Raw genomic sequence first — 16537 nt, 5'->3', positions numbered from 1 at the left:
GAACATTTTAGTAGGAACCCATTTTAAAAATCTTTGGTAATGTAGCACCGAGCCAATCTGTTAGTTTCTAGCTATAATGTTGATTTTTTCCCCCTTTTAAAAAAGCAGGAGAGGGAAACACACAAATACAAACATGACTTAAATGACAGAACCATTTAAGTCACATTACACTATCCCAATGGAAAGAAAAGTGATAAATGGAAAAAAGGAATAACTAGGTAAACCTCAGAAAATCGCTGCCAGTATGGCATTACCTGCCAAGCAATCAGGTCTTTGAGTCTGTTCAGCTTTTCTTGATCCTCTGGATGGTCTTTGGAATACTCATCGGTGAAGAAAGCCTGTGAGGGGCATATAAATCATTCAGTCCCTTTTAACATGAAAAGGAATCAATGCTTTCTCCAGCGTGAGTCACTGATCATGATAGAACTCTATCTCTAATCGAATGATAAGACATCTGTTTTCCTTGAGAGCAGCCACTTGTGGTGATGCTTTATTAGTAAATGAATTGAGGATGAAAGGGCATTTTTATTTGTTCAAATATTTTCAGTGTCCATTTAACGCATTGGAGCGCAGGACCACCATCTTGAAAAGCCAACCTCTTGTTTTCAAGTTTTTTAACTAACATTTACTTTAGTTAGGGGTACGAAGTATTTGGAGTGCCATAATTTATCCATCAATGAATAGTGCCTTTTTGTTGTTGTTTAGCTAACATAAGTGCACCTCCTGGATGATCAGTTAGATAAGAGTTAAACTTTTCCACCTGCTGCTATAGGGCACAAACCAATACCAATGCAATTCATAACTTGAGCCATTACTCACAGCACCTGTGATACATGGGGGAGGGGGAAAATTCCCTTTGATGGACAGCCAGGCAGCCAGCTAGCTGTAAAATCCCTCTTGGTCTGTTCAAAGGGAGCTACTCCCCCCCAACCCTTTATGTATCACAGCACCTCTTTTTCAGCCCAAAGTAAAGGTAGTAAGTCAACAAGCAGCTGTATTACGACAGATTGCCTCACTGCAGGTCTGGTGAATATCATGCAGACAAATGTCTTTTTTTAAATGATTTAGACACCTTCCACGACATTTATAGGTTTGGACAGAAAGATATGGATTGCTTGGGAACATATGAAGATAAAGACCGGATACCGGACTAGATGGCCTGATAGAAGTCAGCACTTGATGTTCACATGAAGGTGCAAGAGCTCCACAGATGTGTGATAATTAAGTCTCATCATTATCTCTAATAGAGATTGTCTTAAGCCTTGATGCGTGATATTTAATATCCCTTCCAAAATTTTTGTTATGAGGCTGTCTTGGAATTATTGTCTTCAATAACTGAGTTCCTTAAGGGGCTGCATCTCCATGTACCCTGTTGTTCTAACAAAATACATTTCTTCACAACAAAAACTGCCTTTCAAAAGGCTGCAGTTACTGGAAAAAGCAGTTAACAAGGTAAGAGATTTACTAACTCTGAGTCTGCTAGAAGGAGAATTTGCAGTGATTTACTCCAGACCAAACCAGTTGAGGCATGGAAGGCTATTTCATTAGAACATGTATAATCATATCCTGCCATATCACACTTACACGGAAACCCCCAAGCTTGCAATTCATTTTGAGCATCAGTCCTACATCCACGTTAGAGTCAACTTTTAAAGGAGACTAAGTCAGACATGACCAGAGTCTGAGGATCTTCAAATTAATGAGGTTCAGCCTTTCTTTGTCCCCATCCCACTATCTCCCACCGCCATTTTTGACAATCACTAAGCAAGCAGAAACAGAGCTATCATTATTATTTAAAATAGAAAAATCTGTGAAGATGATCTTAAAGCTATTAAAATCATTACCTTTTCATATTTAGCAAAGCCTCCCATGACTGCTGGATCAACAATTCCATTCAGAAGCATGGAGAGAGGGTTAATGGGAAGGTTTTCATCACTCTGGTACTGGTTAATCATCATCAAAATTTTCTCATTTGTCATGGACATTGTCTCAATGGCATTCTCCAGTGGACTAATAGTCGCCTATGAAATAAGAGGAGGAATGTTTAATGTGTCTATTTGATTCAATTTTTTCTTGGTTTTCATTGATACAATAGCAAGCCCAAAGAAAACCATCTGTTCAGCAAAAGCATTTCCCCCCCCTCTTTTTGGTGGATATTCATATGTGCATTTGGGAAACTACTCACGGGCAACAATTCATTCAACAAATTAAACCCTAGTTTCTGTTCACTACTGGTTCACAGGCAGAGTTTGATTTTTACCTGTTTGTTGAATGGGATATCTCTGTGGCCTATTGTTAAAGCTCTGCCCTCAAACTGTATGGAGGTTGTCAGGTGATTTCTCAGAGTCTGGTGGTGTTTCACCCACCCCTCTCCGGACACTGCTAATCAGTCCCTGCAGTGACATCTCAAAATAAAAAAGTACTCTGCAGCAGGAAATGTATTCAATTTGGAATGGATCAAACCTCACAAAAATGGCAGTTATCTTAAAAAATAGAGAGGAGGCTCTCTCTAGACCCCCTACGAAGTTTCCTTTGTTGAGGAATGAACAAATGTTGGTTTGTGGATTGCTCACCAACTGCACTTGCTATTCATGATTGTTGCTGTGTGATTGGTCATCTTAGCCATGTGATGTTGTTTCTCTTTCCTATGGTATAAGCACTATTGTATTTTAAAAAGGGAAAGGGCAAGGGGATTTTGACTCTCTGAGGGTCAGGGCTCCATTGTAGACATAAAGGAAGATATGGTCTGTGTCATAAAGAGCTGATTAATCCATATGCTATGCAATGTCTAAGGTGATTTGTAGAGGAGGAGGGCAGGTAACAATATGTTACTGGGCATGAGCACTAAGTCACCCTGAGCATTCTGGAACCTCCGAGGTTCAAGCAGTATCGGAGGACAATCCATATGAACAGTCCCACAACCCTGATTAATGTAAGGAAAGACCCTAATCTTGGAGCAAAGGAGAGGATAGCTTAACCACATTGATGGTGCATTTTTAATACCTATCATGAAAAGCTTCAGAGTGTACCTACGGTTTAAGTACCCATCTTGCCTGAGAAATACTCTGCCCAGTCATGAAAATGACCTGGATCACGGAGTCTCTGTGATTTGGTAAATCTGGGTAGAAAGTCTGGAAGAGAGTAAGTTGGCCTCTACAGGACTGGATTTTCCACAATCATTGTACACTGGGACTTTCATGCAAGGTGGATACAATAAATTAATCCATCCCTATGGCACAGGCATTGTCTTTGTCTAATGAAGTGTAAAAAGCCAAACAAAAATCGTAACCACTCATGCTGACCTCTAAAACCTTCCTGGCCTCCTGCTAAACCAGTGTCCAACTGGATTAGATGACTCAATATAGAGCTCAGATGTGCTTTTCAGCCAGCTCTCAAGTATGCTGCACAGAAATAGATCCATTGTAGAATATATCCTGTGCTTTCTTTTCTTGTTCTGAGAGCACTGAGGAAGTGCAAATATTTTTCAAAGTGAACAATTTTAATAATATGTATGCGTGTGGAGGGGAGTGAAGAACTGACCCATCACAGCAGAGCGCTGAGAAAAAAATCATTGAAAAAACCAACCTTCTATATCTTTTGTGTATTTTTATGCAATCCTCTCTCCTCAGGACACTACTGTTGCACATTCCACCTCTGAATTCATAATCCCCTTGTATATGCCTCTGAAATTATAATCAATAGCAAAGTAACCAACTGAAATGTCACAAATAGAAGATTATGACTTCAGGTGAGGAATAGCAGCAGGAGCAGATGAACTCCTAGGAAACCAAGATGTTGCTTTCATGCAGTTGTCCTTTGTAATCAAGAACAAGGGACAAGAAAATATAAGAAAAGGAAAAAATAAAGTAGAACTTGTTGGTGATTTCTTGCTCTAGTAGGACATATTTTTTGAAATGCACGCTCCCACCACTAAGGAATGAAATATTCAAAGGAATAACACAAACATCATATTGTATCATAGATGATGAATTTCTCTAACAGCTGCTGACACTCCCCCCTCCTTGGTCATTTTCATTTCTTAGATAAAAACATAAACGGGTTTGATGTCTGAGCTAGAACTAATGTAACAGCATCAGGTCTCTCAGAACAAGATCTTTCCTTGTCTGCATTCATGTGGCAATGAATTGGGTTCTGTCAAAACAGGGACGATTAAGGGAAAAGCTGATATTTTTTCTATATCTTATTTATAGCCAGCAGCATGTCTGTTCTCTCTCTTGTTGCAGGGAGAGCTGGCTACCATCAGAAAAAGATGGACATTGTGCCAATGCTCAAAGTGGGACAGGAGGTGGAGAGATGCACCCACAGTCACGTTGTCTGAGAAGAAAGCAGGGAAATAGGTGATCACACAGAACCATGTTCCCCTTCTAAATATGGTACAGCACTGTGCTCCAATGTAAGACCAGAATGTAGATGGGGTTATCTGTTATCATGACAGTAAAAATCCACCAAGATATACTTTACTCCTTTAGCCACTTGGTGGTTATATAGAAAGTATAAATAGCTATCTAACCTTGAGTATATGGGAGACAAAAGGCTAATGCTTAAGACAAATCCCAGTTTAGGAACCTCTTGGGTCTCTGTCCAGCCCCCACAGTATTCTCCTGCTGATGATTTAGATGTACTGTAACAGTTGCAAATTAAATAGTTGCTTCTTAGGGCTTGTCTACATGGTGTGGCTAAGCTCACTAGAGGGATGTAAATTCTCAAGCATACCAAACATTTTGGCATGCTAGCTGGTCTGTGTAGACCATGTTGGCGTAGACTAAAAGCTCCCCAGTGTGCATTAGTGTAGTACTATCTCACTGAGATCAGATTGTTAGATAAATGCCAAATTGTTCAACAGTACTAAGTTAATGTGCATTAGGTAATTTTTAGTGCATGCCAGAAGGGTCTACAAGAGCTAATTAATATGCAACACAGCAGTGTGCTTTAGAATTCACACCCCTCTAGTGCTCATTGCTTTATCGTGTAGACAAGCCCTAAGTTAACTTAATGCTGATTTAAGCTGTCATAAATATAAAGGGAAGGGTAAACCCCTTTAAAATCCCTCCTGGCCAGAGGAAAAATCCTCTCACCTGTAAAGGGTTGAGAAGCTAAAGGTAATCTCGCTGGCACCTGACCAAAATGACGAATGAGGAGACAAGATATTTTCAAAAGCTGGGAGGAGGGAGAGAAACAAAGGGTCTGTGTCTGTCTGTATGCTGCTTTTGCCAGGGACAGAACAGGAATGGAGTCTTAGAACTTTTAGTAAGTAATCTAGCAAGGTATGTGTTAGATTATGATTTCTTTAAATGGCTGAGAAAAGAACTGTGCTGAATAGAATGACTATCCCTGTCTGTGTGTCTTTTTTGTAACTTAAGGTTTTGCCTAGAGAGATTCTCTATGTTTTGAATCTAATTACCCTGTAAGGTATATACCATCCTGGTTTTACAGAGGTGATTCCTTTACTTCTATTAAAAGTCTTCTTGTAAGAAAACTGAATGCTTTTTCATTGTTCTAAGATCCAAGGGTTTGGGTCTGTGGTCACCTATGCAAATTGGTGAGGATTTTTACCAAACCTTCCCCAGGAAGTAGGGTGCAAGGGTTGGGAGGATTTTGGGGGGAAAGACATGTCCAAACTACATTTCCCAGTAAACCCAGTTAAAGTTTGGTGGTGGAAATCCAGGGGCAAAGGATAAAATTAATTTGTACCTTGGGGAAGTTTTAACCTAAGCTGGTGAAAGTAAACTTAGGAGGTTTTCATGCAGGTCCCCACATCTTTACCCTAGAGTTCAGAGTGGGGGAGGAACCTTGACATAAGCCTTAAAATTTCAAGAGGGTCATGTTGCATATATAATGACATAGGCATGTGTGACACTTCACAGGCAGATAAAAGAGAAGGTCCCTGCCCCAAGGAGCTTGCAGTCTCCAGTAGACAAATGAGGTCATGGGAGATGACAACAGGAAGGGGAAGGAGAAGAGACCACAGAAAAGAAAGAGAAAAGCAAAATTGCTCTTGGGGAGTGCATCAGTATTCACAGAACTCAGGTCATTTCTATGGCTTTGTTCAGTGCTCTTTAGGTTGTTAAAACAATGATGGGGTTCAAGACCATGTGGCACCTGAATAGATGATACTGATGGAAAGCTAACAAGGGAGTTTTGATAAAGGATCTGAGGAAGAAAGGGAGGCTGTGCCAGGGGATAGGAGGGATTGTGAAAAAAGATGGACTTGGGTGGAGCAGACCAAGGGAGTGGGTAGCGATCTGGGTCTGGAACAGCAGGAAAATGGAGATTAGAATCAGGAAATATGTGCCAAAATATATTTGCCTTTTTTTTTTATAAAAGCTCTGAATAGAAATAATTTTAGGGAAAAATTAAGTAGATACAGGTTTGAACCCCTAACATCAGATCTCCCAACAGTCCTAGTTTTCATGGCACTGTCCCATTTTCAGCCCCAGAACCCCCTGTGCCCGTTGAAGTGAACATTTCCCACATTCAAGTCTGACCAGGGGAAGGAGCCATTTGTTTGCCCCAGGCCCTCCATTTGAGAGGGCCCTCAAATTGAGTGGCATTGCCACTTGGAGCACGGGGTCACAGTGCCACTCACATCTGGCCCATCAGCTTCTCCATCTCCATCTACAGAGGGGCAGACAGGCCAAACCTGAGTGGTGCTGTGTCCTGCTTTAGCCACATGAAATACTGGTAGGTATGTTAATACTGCAGTTAATGAATAAAAACAAGAGTGAAAATAAGCTCACGAGTTTCTCTTTCTCAAAAATGAATGACAAATTTTTTTTAAAAAGCCCTCTATAAATGGTAAAGGAAATTTGATTTTATTTTCTTTTGTAATAATTTAGGATGCTGCTAGTAACATACATAAGCACGTTTTTCTTTTAAGACTGAACTTTAATTTGACAGTCTCATACTCACATTTCTATACTTGGTTATAAATGTAAGTTGCCAAGGAAATATTTTTAAAATGCAGTTTTTCCTGAAGGCAAAACCTTTGTGTGGATTTTACAATATGATCCTAATATGTTGATGAATGTGACACATAAGAAGGAAATCAGGTAATATTTATAATTGGCCTATATACAGTATATAGTATTTAAATATAATACTCTGGAATTTACATTCAGAGTTATGTGAAATTTAGCCATTTAAATTCAAATTGTTTTAGTCAAATTATTTACAGTTCACAGGGCTTCAACTCAAACAAAATCACTAAGTTTTCTGCATGTTTCCATCTCAAAATAAATAACCATTCCTTTGCGCTACTGAAAAATGAGGGAGTTTGTCTAGAGTTGAGCCACAGTTAAAACTTTTCAATGAAGCTGCCCAGACTTTGGGGTCCACAGGTTTTGTAAGTATTAAATCTCCTGTGTTCTTTTAGGCTATAAAAGCTATGCGTGGCTAAACAATGGAATTCCAATTCCTGACTGTTGTTAACCACCTGAGTTGTACTTCATAAAATTTATAGAACACTCAAGATGTAAAGATTTTAACTTGCTGTGATAGTTCTAATATGGGTCTGAAGCAGAAATAAAAATCTCATATTCCATTTCTGTGCTACTAGCTGTATTAATCAGGGCTTCCATTTGGCTTTGAGCAGGCCTTCTGTGGAAGGGACTCATGTTCTTTTCCCCTGAATCAAGCTCTTATATCCTTCATAAGCCAGGTTTCTTTTAGCAGGACATTTGAGATCCTGGATCTGAAGTGATGTCCAGTTTTATGGTCAATGGGATTTTTAGTGGATCAAATTTAAAAAAAACAAACAAAACCCCCCCCCAAAACCCTGTTAAGGCAGCAGGTTAGGAAGAGGGGCAACCCTCTTCCCCTCCAATTGCTTTTTTGGGCTTCATGTCAGATATTTCCTAACGGTCCTGTCTCTTTTAGTGCATCTACATGTGTGTGTATTTCAAGTGATGCTCACAAGCCAAAGTAACGATCAATGTCACCTAAAAGAGCCACAATTGTGTGAATTCATTATTTCATTTACTATTTTATATATATTATTCAAAGCATCCTGAATGGTTAATGACTTAGACTGGTTAATAATTAAAGCACACAGTGGTTTAATACCATGTGCTGCAAGGAGCCACAGGAGACACATTAAAAAGCCACTTGTGGCTCCCAATCCTCAGCCTGACTATTGCTGGTGTATTCATTTTGTGGGGATTGGCGGAGTTCCCTTTGCTACACTGAACTAATTCCCAATTTCCCATACTGATTTACTGCAAGCAACGAGAAGACAAGGAGTCTATTGAGTAAGAGGTGCCTATTGTTCCTTCTATCCTTTTTAATTTTTTTGATAGAAGTGGCTCCTGAAGAAAGAAAGTGATCACGTGTAGAGTAAAGGCAAAACCAATAATTTTAAAAATTGTCCAAATTCTTTTAGTGGCCATAAATTGTAAGTTTTATGTGCATTTTATGAGGAAATCAGAGCGATACCTCTGAGAACTTATAATGTTCACATTACCAAAGGGGATACTATTATCACGTTTTATGATAAGTCATCCCCAAAGGGATTTCCTTCAGATGATCTCAGATCGCCAGTGTCAATTCAAGGGAACTGTAATAAATATGATGCTGAGAACTACTTTTGTGCAATTACAGCAGATAAAAACTGAAATAATGTAAAGAGAAGCTTTTTTTCCCAAGTATAAATAATGTTGACAAATTCCTCAAAACAAGGAAGGTCAGAATTAGTAAAACTGAAGGAATCTTAAATTATTTTTGTACTAGTAATTGCCAACACCTCTTTGGCCCGCCATGTACCAACAATACCTCAGAACTTGTCTATACAGACACTTTATGTGCAACAAGCCAGGGTGTAAATCTGCAGTGCATCAGCTTGCTATGCACTAGCTGGCCCGGAGGAGCCTGCTACCTTGTGCTAACACTACAGAACTATTAGTGTTTGGTAACAGGGTCCAAACAGAAAGCTAGTGTGCTGTAGATTTACACTCTGGCTTGCTGCACTTAAAGTGTCTGTGTCGATAAGCCCTCACTCCAAAAGCCAAGAGGCTTGCCCATGACCACTTGTATGTATTTTTTTTAAGACTGACTACCCCTTTTGTCAGGGAGTCTCAGGACAGTACCTTACAAAGGATATATGAGTTGTAATCTTTAACCACAGCAGGGCTGAGGTGTCAGTCATTTCAATGTATTGCACTAAAGTAGAGATTCTGTCAAAATCTAGTAGAAAAATTGTCAGGCAAGATATATGGTTATCTTCCACCTTTTACATAGATGTTTTACTCATTTGCAATAAAATGTCAAAATGTTATGTTTTCCATGACACATACAAGGTGGTTGAGGTAATATTTTTTCATTAGACCATTTTCTGTTGGTGAAAGAGACAACTTTTGTACTCCACAAATATTGGTCAATATTTTATCAGCCACTGGTAAAAACTACCAACCACCTACCCCAGCAATATAAGAACATAATAATGGGAAGAGTCCATGTAGCCCAGTATCCTATCTAATGACAGTGACCATTTATTCCTACCATTTGTTTCCTATCTTTTAACCAGTTACTGCTCCTCAAGAGGACCTTCCCTCTTATCCCAGGACTGCTTACTTTGCTGAAGAGCCGTTGGTAAGGGACCTTGTCAAAGGCTTTCTGAAAATCCATGTACACTATATCTACTGGATCACCCTTGTCCACACACTTGTTGACTCCAGTCAAAGAGTTCTAAAAGATTGGGGAAGCATGTTGTGTTGACTCTTCCCCAACATATCATGTTCAACTCTGTGTCTGATAATTCTGTTTTTTACTACAGTTTCAACCAGTTTGCCTGGTACTGAAATTAGGTTTAATCACACTGTAATTGCCAAAATTTCCTCTGGAGCCTTTTTTAAAAAATTGGCACTATATTAGGTATTCTGAAGTCATCTGGGCCAGACACTGATTTAAATGATAAGTTACATACCAGAGTTGTTAATTCTACAATTTCATAATTGAGTTGCTTCAGATTCCTTGGGTGAATACCATCTGGTCCTAGTAACTTCTTAATGTTTAATTTACCTATTTATTCAAAAACTACCTTTATTGACATCTCAATCTGTCACCCTAGATTTGTCACCTTAAAAGAATGGCTCAGGTGTGGAAATCTTCCTCACATCCTCTGCAGAGGAGACCAATGCAAATAATTCATTTAGCTTCTGTGCAACAGGTCCGTCTTCCTTAAGTGATCCTTTAGCACTTTGATCATCCAGGGTTTGTCTACACAGGGATACAAAACCTGCGGCTGGCCCAGGTCAGCTGTCTCAAGCCAGTGGGGCTTGAGCTCCAGTGCTCAAAAATTGCTATGTACATGTGCATACTTGGGCTGGAGCCAGAGCTCTGGGATGCTGTGAGAACTCAGACTCCAGCCTGAGCCCAAATGAGCCCTGAAGCTTGAGTCCCAGCAGCTTGAGCCAGCTGCCCAGGCCAGCCACAGCCATGCTGCAGGTCTTTTAATCCCATGTAGATGTACCCCCAGTGGCCTCCCTGGTTGTTGGCAGGCTTCCTACTTCTGATGTACGTAATTTTTTTTTTTTTGCTCTTAGTTTTTGTGTCTTTTGCTAGTTGCTCTGCAAATTCTTTTTTGGCCTGCCTAATTATACTTTTGCATTTGACTTGCCAGAGTTTATGCTCCTTTCTGTTTTTCCTCTGTAGGGTTTGACTGCCAGTTTTTAAAGATTGCCTTTTTGCCTCTAATTGCCTCTTTCACTCTGCTGCTTAGCCATGGTGTCATTTTTTTTATTTCGGATATACATTAGTTTGAGCTTCTCTTATGATGTTTTAAAATAGTTTCCATGTAGCTTTCAGGGATTTCACAAAAAAACCTAAAATGTACAGAGTAGCAGTCTTGTGAGTAGATTTAGAAAATAAATAAATAAATAAAAATTTGAACCATTTAATCTCAAAATAAGTCTGTGTTAGAACCGCTACACTGCATTTATATACATTAATTTGTATATCAGGATACTTAGCATGTAAATACCCACCTGTGACATGGAGACAACCTCAAACCAACGCAGAATTCCAGGAAGTTTGTAAGCTGTAACAAATGATGTTCTCTCAATCCACATAGACTGTTGTTGTTTTTTTTTAAAAAAGAGACAGGATTGAAACCTTAGTCTTTTCAGGATAGAAGTTGATAGAAAATTACATTGCAAAATAAAAGATTAGGTAGAAAAATGACATAGGATAATTTGTGCATAGAAAGACGCAGCAAAGGGAATCCAGCACAGCAATTTGTGGTTTATTGTTTCAAAACTAGGTCATCATTACGCTCTCAGTCTCTACCAGGTAAGGAACCCCCAAATTTCTATTCCCAGCTCTGCCACTATTGACTGTTTGATCTCTGGTAAATCACTTACTCTGGCCTTCTTTACTCTGAATTAAGAAACTTTAAGGAAAACAACTGGTCCTAGCAGCAGGAGGAGTTCTATATTACAGTGCCAGAATTGTAACCACTTTGTTGCTGTAAGCAGGTTAGACAACATGGCAGATTAAACTGCTAGCAGTCTGCCTTCCCTAATGCTCCTCCTATTATTGTTACCATGGGGAGCCGAGTTGGTGGTAGCAACAGTGGGAAATTTTAACAACAGGTCTAATGCAGACACAGCCTCACTGTCAAGTGTCCCATATGTAAAACAGAAATACTAATATTTACCTTCCTCAAAAGGTACAATGTGTTACTACAGTGTCTGATTCTTAGACAGACGCATTACACATCACCATGCCAGGATGTTAAAGTTCTAGAACTGGGAGCACAGGATACAGCTAGTGTCACTTGCTCTGGGTGTGGGACAGTGTGTACAGTCCCTGCCCACACAAGATCTATCACTAGTTAGTGCTATTAGTCACTGATCAGAACAATACACATAATTTAAGTGCTTCGTACCATTTTGAAATAAGGTGCTCTTACAAATCTGAAAACTTAAGTTGTTTTCCCCACCAATATCCTGACAGCACTGGTTTACCATAAAATGTGACTAGAAAAATATATTCAACTTCACAATTTTATGATATAATGAAACTTTATATATTTATTCCTCTAAAGTAAGAAAACTTACCACACTGTTGTACATGACATTATAAAAATCATATAATTTACAGCACTTGTAGATCTCAAAGTATATTAAAACCATGAACATTATTTATAGCTATTGCATTACTGAACAGCTGATGTGAGTCAGTATGGTATATACAGCACTCATCACTTCACATGAGTGATGAAAACAGACAATTTACACTCCTTAGCCCATACCGGTAGCTTATGAGTGGAGCAGTTACTAAGTACTAGTGGCGATGCATTTTATTGATATGTATTTATATTTTGTCTTGCTTAACAGAAAATTTTACTAGACAACTTTCCTGCACAACCAAATTGTATTTCACTTACTTAACAGAGAGGTTTTACCTAAAATTCAAACAACCAAGTATTAAGATCATAAAATGGGAAATTAGGGTACAAATCAGGAAATGTAAAACGAGACTATGTTGAAAAGTACTTAGAGTAATGTAAAAATAGAGAAGCCCTAGATTTAAATTGTACTGTAGTTGAAATGAAAATAGGTCTTGTTTCAGATCTTGAAAGTAGGCCTTCCATAGTGGGGCAGCTGGGCGTGACTATTAAAGGATTAATCTCTGAATTCACAAGCACAGCAACTCCAACATGTTTTACAAAGATGCTGCCATGTCAAAAAATTACTTACAGCAAATTCATTTTCAGGGTCAACAGATCCTTTCCTGACTGGTCTTGAGTAGTGGAATCGTTGAACGTAGTTGGATTTATAAAAGCTGAAAGATTTAAAGAAGATGTAAAAAGCATAATTCAAGTACAGCTGGATCCCACCATCAAAGTAAATGGCTTTCTTTTTGTCTGATTTTATTTTTTAAATTAAGTGTGATTTAGTGTTTGTGAAAAGTGCAGCAACAACAGCAACGAAGACTGAAATCATTTATCCACTGAACAGGGACAGTAGCACTAAGTTTCATCACAGATGTGCCTTGACTATGACCTGGAGGATGTGAGCCTTTCAAAATACGGCTGAAATACCTAGGGGAAGCTGTAGTGGAGGGTTTTGCTTTTATTGACATGCACCTCTGAATTATGTTTTACGGATTGACCCAAAAAGCACTGTATATGGTTAAGAACAGTAAGTGACCAAGTGGAGTAGATGATATTTTGTTTTGGACTTAAAAGTGTGCTTGTTCAAACACTTCCGATGCTAAATCAGTTGATCAGATCTCTGGATAATTCTGCCTACAACACAGCAAAATAGCTGTTTATTAAACATATGAAGCCATAAACAACTATTTCTTGTCACATCTCGATGGATTTTGAAAAAAAATCTAATAGAAATGGAATATCAAGGTCGAATACACCAGTAGCATCCAATGAATTTTCATACTATGATCTCCTTAGCTAAAAAATAATCTTCAACTACTGTTGCACAGCAAGAGGAACATCCACCTCGCCCTCGCCCTCGCCGCCGCCCGCCCCCCCCCCCCCCCCCCGGGGCCCACTTTACCATACAATTAGAGAGGATTGAGAGGTAACTTGAAAAGAACACAAAACATACTTTAAATATTTTACTGCCCAGGAGACTTTATTTATTTATAGGAATTCAATTTAAAGCAAAGCCAAGCAGAGATGGACTTTGCAGGGCAAAAACAATGTTTTAGGACTAGGTGCAACTTACATAAATATTTCTAGAAAGAATTTCAAAAATGACCTGGTATTTTGGCTGAGTAGGCTTAGAAAACATAGGGCCAAGTCTGGCCAAAGAGCACTCTCATTTTGCTCATTATTGTAAGTGTATGAGTCCTGAACTAGGTGACAACCACTGAAATTACCTCTTTGGTAAATCACACTGATTAAAGAGGCATATCAATTCAAATAATTTTATATAACCACTTTTAGGACAGAAATTTTCAACTACTTTACTAGAATGAATACACTAAAATCACCTCTTACAAATAAGAATTATACTTACAAACAAGTACTCTTCTCAAAAATAAATCCTCCCTATTTTTGGTGGAAGAAATTTAGTGCAGTCTGGCTGAGTTCTGCGTCTGAGACGTGATTACAAAATCTTACATAAGGCAAAAGATTTTCTTTTATGCAGGGGATTTCAAGAGTCTTACAGCACCAAGTTCAAACTGTGGCTGGCATTGGAGTGACTTTAAAGTCCAGTCAAAGAGGCCAATTTCACTGAGGTGCTTGTCAGTCACCAATGATAAAATACATTCAAGTTGAAACTGGGAGCACCAAATTACATTTCATTTCAAAATAAGAGAAATGTGCTTGTTCCCATCCTTTTAGTTTTAGGTGGATCATTCATGCTTTTGCATTCTGGATTAGTTGCAATATCTGTAAAGATGTTACTGACAAACCTGCAGACAAAGAATTGCAGTAATCCATTCTGAATGTAACAAAAGCCTGTGGAACAGTTTATAAATCAGAAGGAGCCAGGGCAGTGGATTCTAACTGTATTTAATAAGGCAATAAAAAGCTGTTGAACTTTCAGCCTTCTTTTTGAAGAGACTTAATGCCAATATTGTTAAAGGTAACCCTGAGATTCCTTCAAATGTGGAACTACATGACACCATCCTTCCCAAGCAAAATGCAGCTGCCTCACATTGCTTTCAGAAAATTCTCTTCACTAAGAATCAAGACCCTTTTATTCAACTAAGAAGATATCACTGAGTCTTATATTTCTGCAAAGCTGCCTGAACAGGATTAGACTAAAAAGATAAGGATAATTTGCTGTTATCTGTGTGTTCCTGAAAAGAAAGATATTACCTAGCAGTGATCAGTTCCAAGGAGAGCATGTATAGTGCTAATATCCTTGACATATATGACAGCTGAATAGATTGGGTGCAAGTGGTGACAGAGCAGATTTGAACCAAGCTACCACATTTCCACTCCATTAAAGATGTACATTTTTCTTCCCACTGAATTAAAGCCTTCTAAACCAATACATGGAACGCCAGCAATTCACCTCTGCAATGTCTGCCTTACTTCAATAGTAAGGGCACACTGAAAAGGGAATTCAGTTTTGACCACTTTTTCCTAGGACTACTAGTAGCAATAAGAGATCTGAAACTGGATCAGCTAGATTATTATTAATATGTGGGACATCAGGACCCAGGTATGTTTCTGGTAAGGTGACCAGCTAGCAAGTGTGAAAAATCGGTACAGGGGATGGAGGGTAATAGGAGCCTATATAAGATAAAGCCCCCCAAATCGGCACTGTCCCTATAAAATAGGGACATCTGGTCATCCTAGTTTCTGGGAAGGGTTTTTGGGGGATAGAGCCAGTCCCCAGGAACAAAAGACTTCCCAGGAGCATGGTGAGCCACCGGCAACTGGGTAGGGAGGGAGGTGAGGTGTGTGAATCCAATCCAGACTTGGACTTAGGAGGAAGATCCACCCACCCTAGGGCACCAGGATTCTCCCTCCCCAGCCTATGAACTCAGGGAGCAGTCTTCTGAGGGCAGAGTGAGATGAGAGTAGAGCTCAGGAGAGGATAAGCAGGGAAGGAAGGTGCCAGGAAGGAGCAAAAAAATAATTATGAGTAGATATGTTGGGAGAATTAGAGAAAGCAAGAGAGTGCCATGCAAACACTCGTGAGTTTTAATGTTCAGAGGTGACAGCAGCTGTCTCAGGCAGGGAGGGCAAGCAGGATGAGTGGTGTCACTGTTCCTGGAGAGTCAGGGCTCTCTGAATTCGGCATGGTGGAAGAACAGAAAAGCAGCAGTTGTAGAGATGCTGTCTTGGTGTTGCTGAAACCACCAGAGGTGACATCACTGGGAAGAGAGGGAGAGGAGCCGAGCATTGCCCCTGAGGCTACAATAGCATATAGAGTAGTTTTTAAACTGGATCTGTCTCTGGTCCTCTACTAATATTGGTTCTGCTGCCCCCAGCGCTCACCTGTGTGCGTTTGTTTAGGTGGTTCTTGCTACTAGCCAGGTAGATCTTCTTTTAATCTAAACCTATCCCCAGTTACCTATTGCTGCTGCTCTTAGCCCATGCTTTAAATGAGTAGTTTCAGGAGGGAATTTGAAGGAACTAACATTTGCTTCCTTCCGATTCCCATTGACTTTACCCCATAGGCTGTGAGGAAGTGTATTAGCAACAAACAGTGGCATTGGTTTGGAGGTCAGACAAGTATACAAACTCATGTTCTGTTCTAGAAAAAAAAACCCACATCCTCCATCCCCTTGCAATTTCCCCAGGGAACTGGAATAAGAGGCTGGGAACTGTGTTTTTGGGAGAAGAAAAGCAGACTGTGGCAAAACACTACCCAGGCACACAACTCTTCAGTCCCACTGAAATCAATGAAGCTGCAGTGGGTATATATTAGAACAGAATCTGGCTGCATATCCAGAGTAATTTGGGCTTTTTTCTGTAAGCATACGGTAGTGTTTAAATGGCTGATGAGATTCTCTGAAATGTCAGGAAAAATACATTTAGTAACTGAGATAAGTGCATGCACCCTGGCTCACCAATAAATTGGCTGTGTTTATAAAA

At 39.5% G+C, this 16537-nt stretch overlaps 1 protein-coding gene across 3 annotated transcripts in view; it reads right to left on the bottom strand.

Annotated features, from left to right (window-relative positions):
• The window catches only part of DOCK2 (dedicator of cytokinesis 2), a 495629-nt gene that overhangs the window by 19608 nt on the left and 459484 nt on the right, over positions 1 to 16537 (bottom strand). For all 3 annotated transcript variants that reach the window (XM_037906215.2, XM_043520976.1, XM_043520978.1), the window contains 4 exons: positions 12714 to 12798; positions 10998 to 11084; positions 1845 to 2021; positions 255 to 338 (listed from right to left, as the gene is read on the bottom strand). In XM_037906215.2, coding sequence (XP_037762143.1) covers positions 255 to 338; positions 1845 to 2021; positions 10998 to 11084; positions 12714 to 12798 — 433 coding nt within the window. The remainder of the gene's footprint in view (positions 1 to 254; positions 339 to 1844; positions 2022 to 10997; positions 11085 to 12713; positions 12799 to 16537) is intronic.

Source organism: Chelonia mydas, chromosome 8, assembly GCF_015237465.2.
Source record: "Chelonia mydas isolate rCheMyd1 chromosome 8, rCheMyd1.pri.v2, whole genome shotgun sequence".
NCBI classification, from domain to species: domain Eukaryota; kingdom Metazoa; phylum Chordata; order Testudines; family Cheloniidae; genus Chelonia; species Chelonia mydas.
Note: the sequence above shows the minus strand (reverse complement) of the source record. Positions and strands in the feature narration are given on the sequence as shown.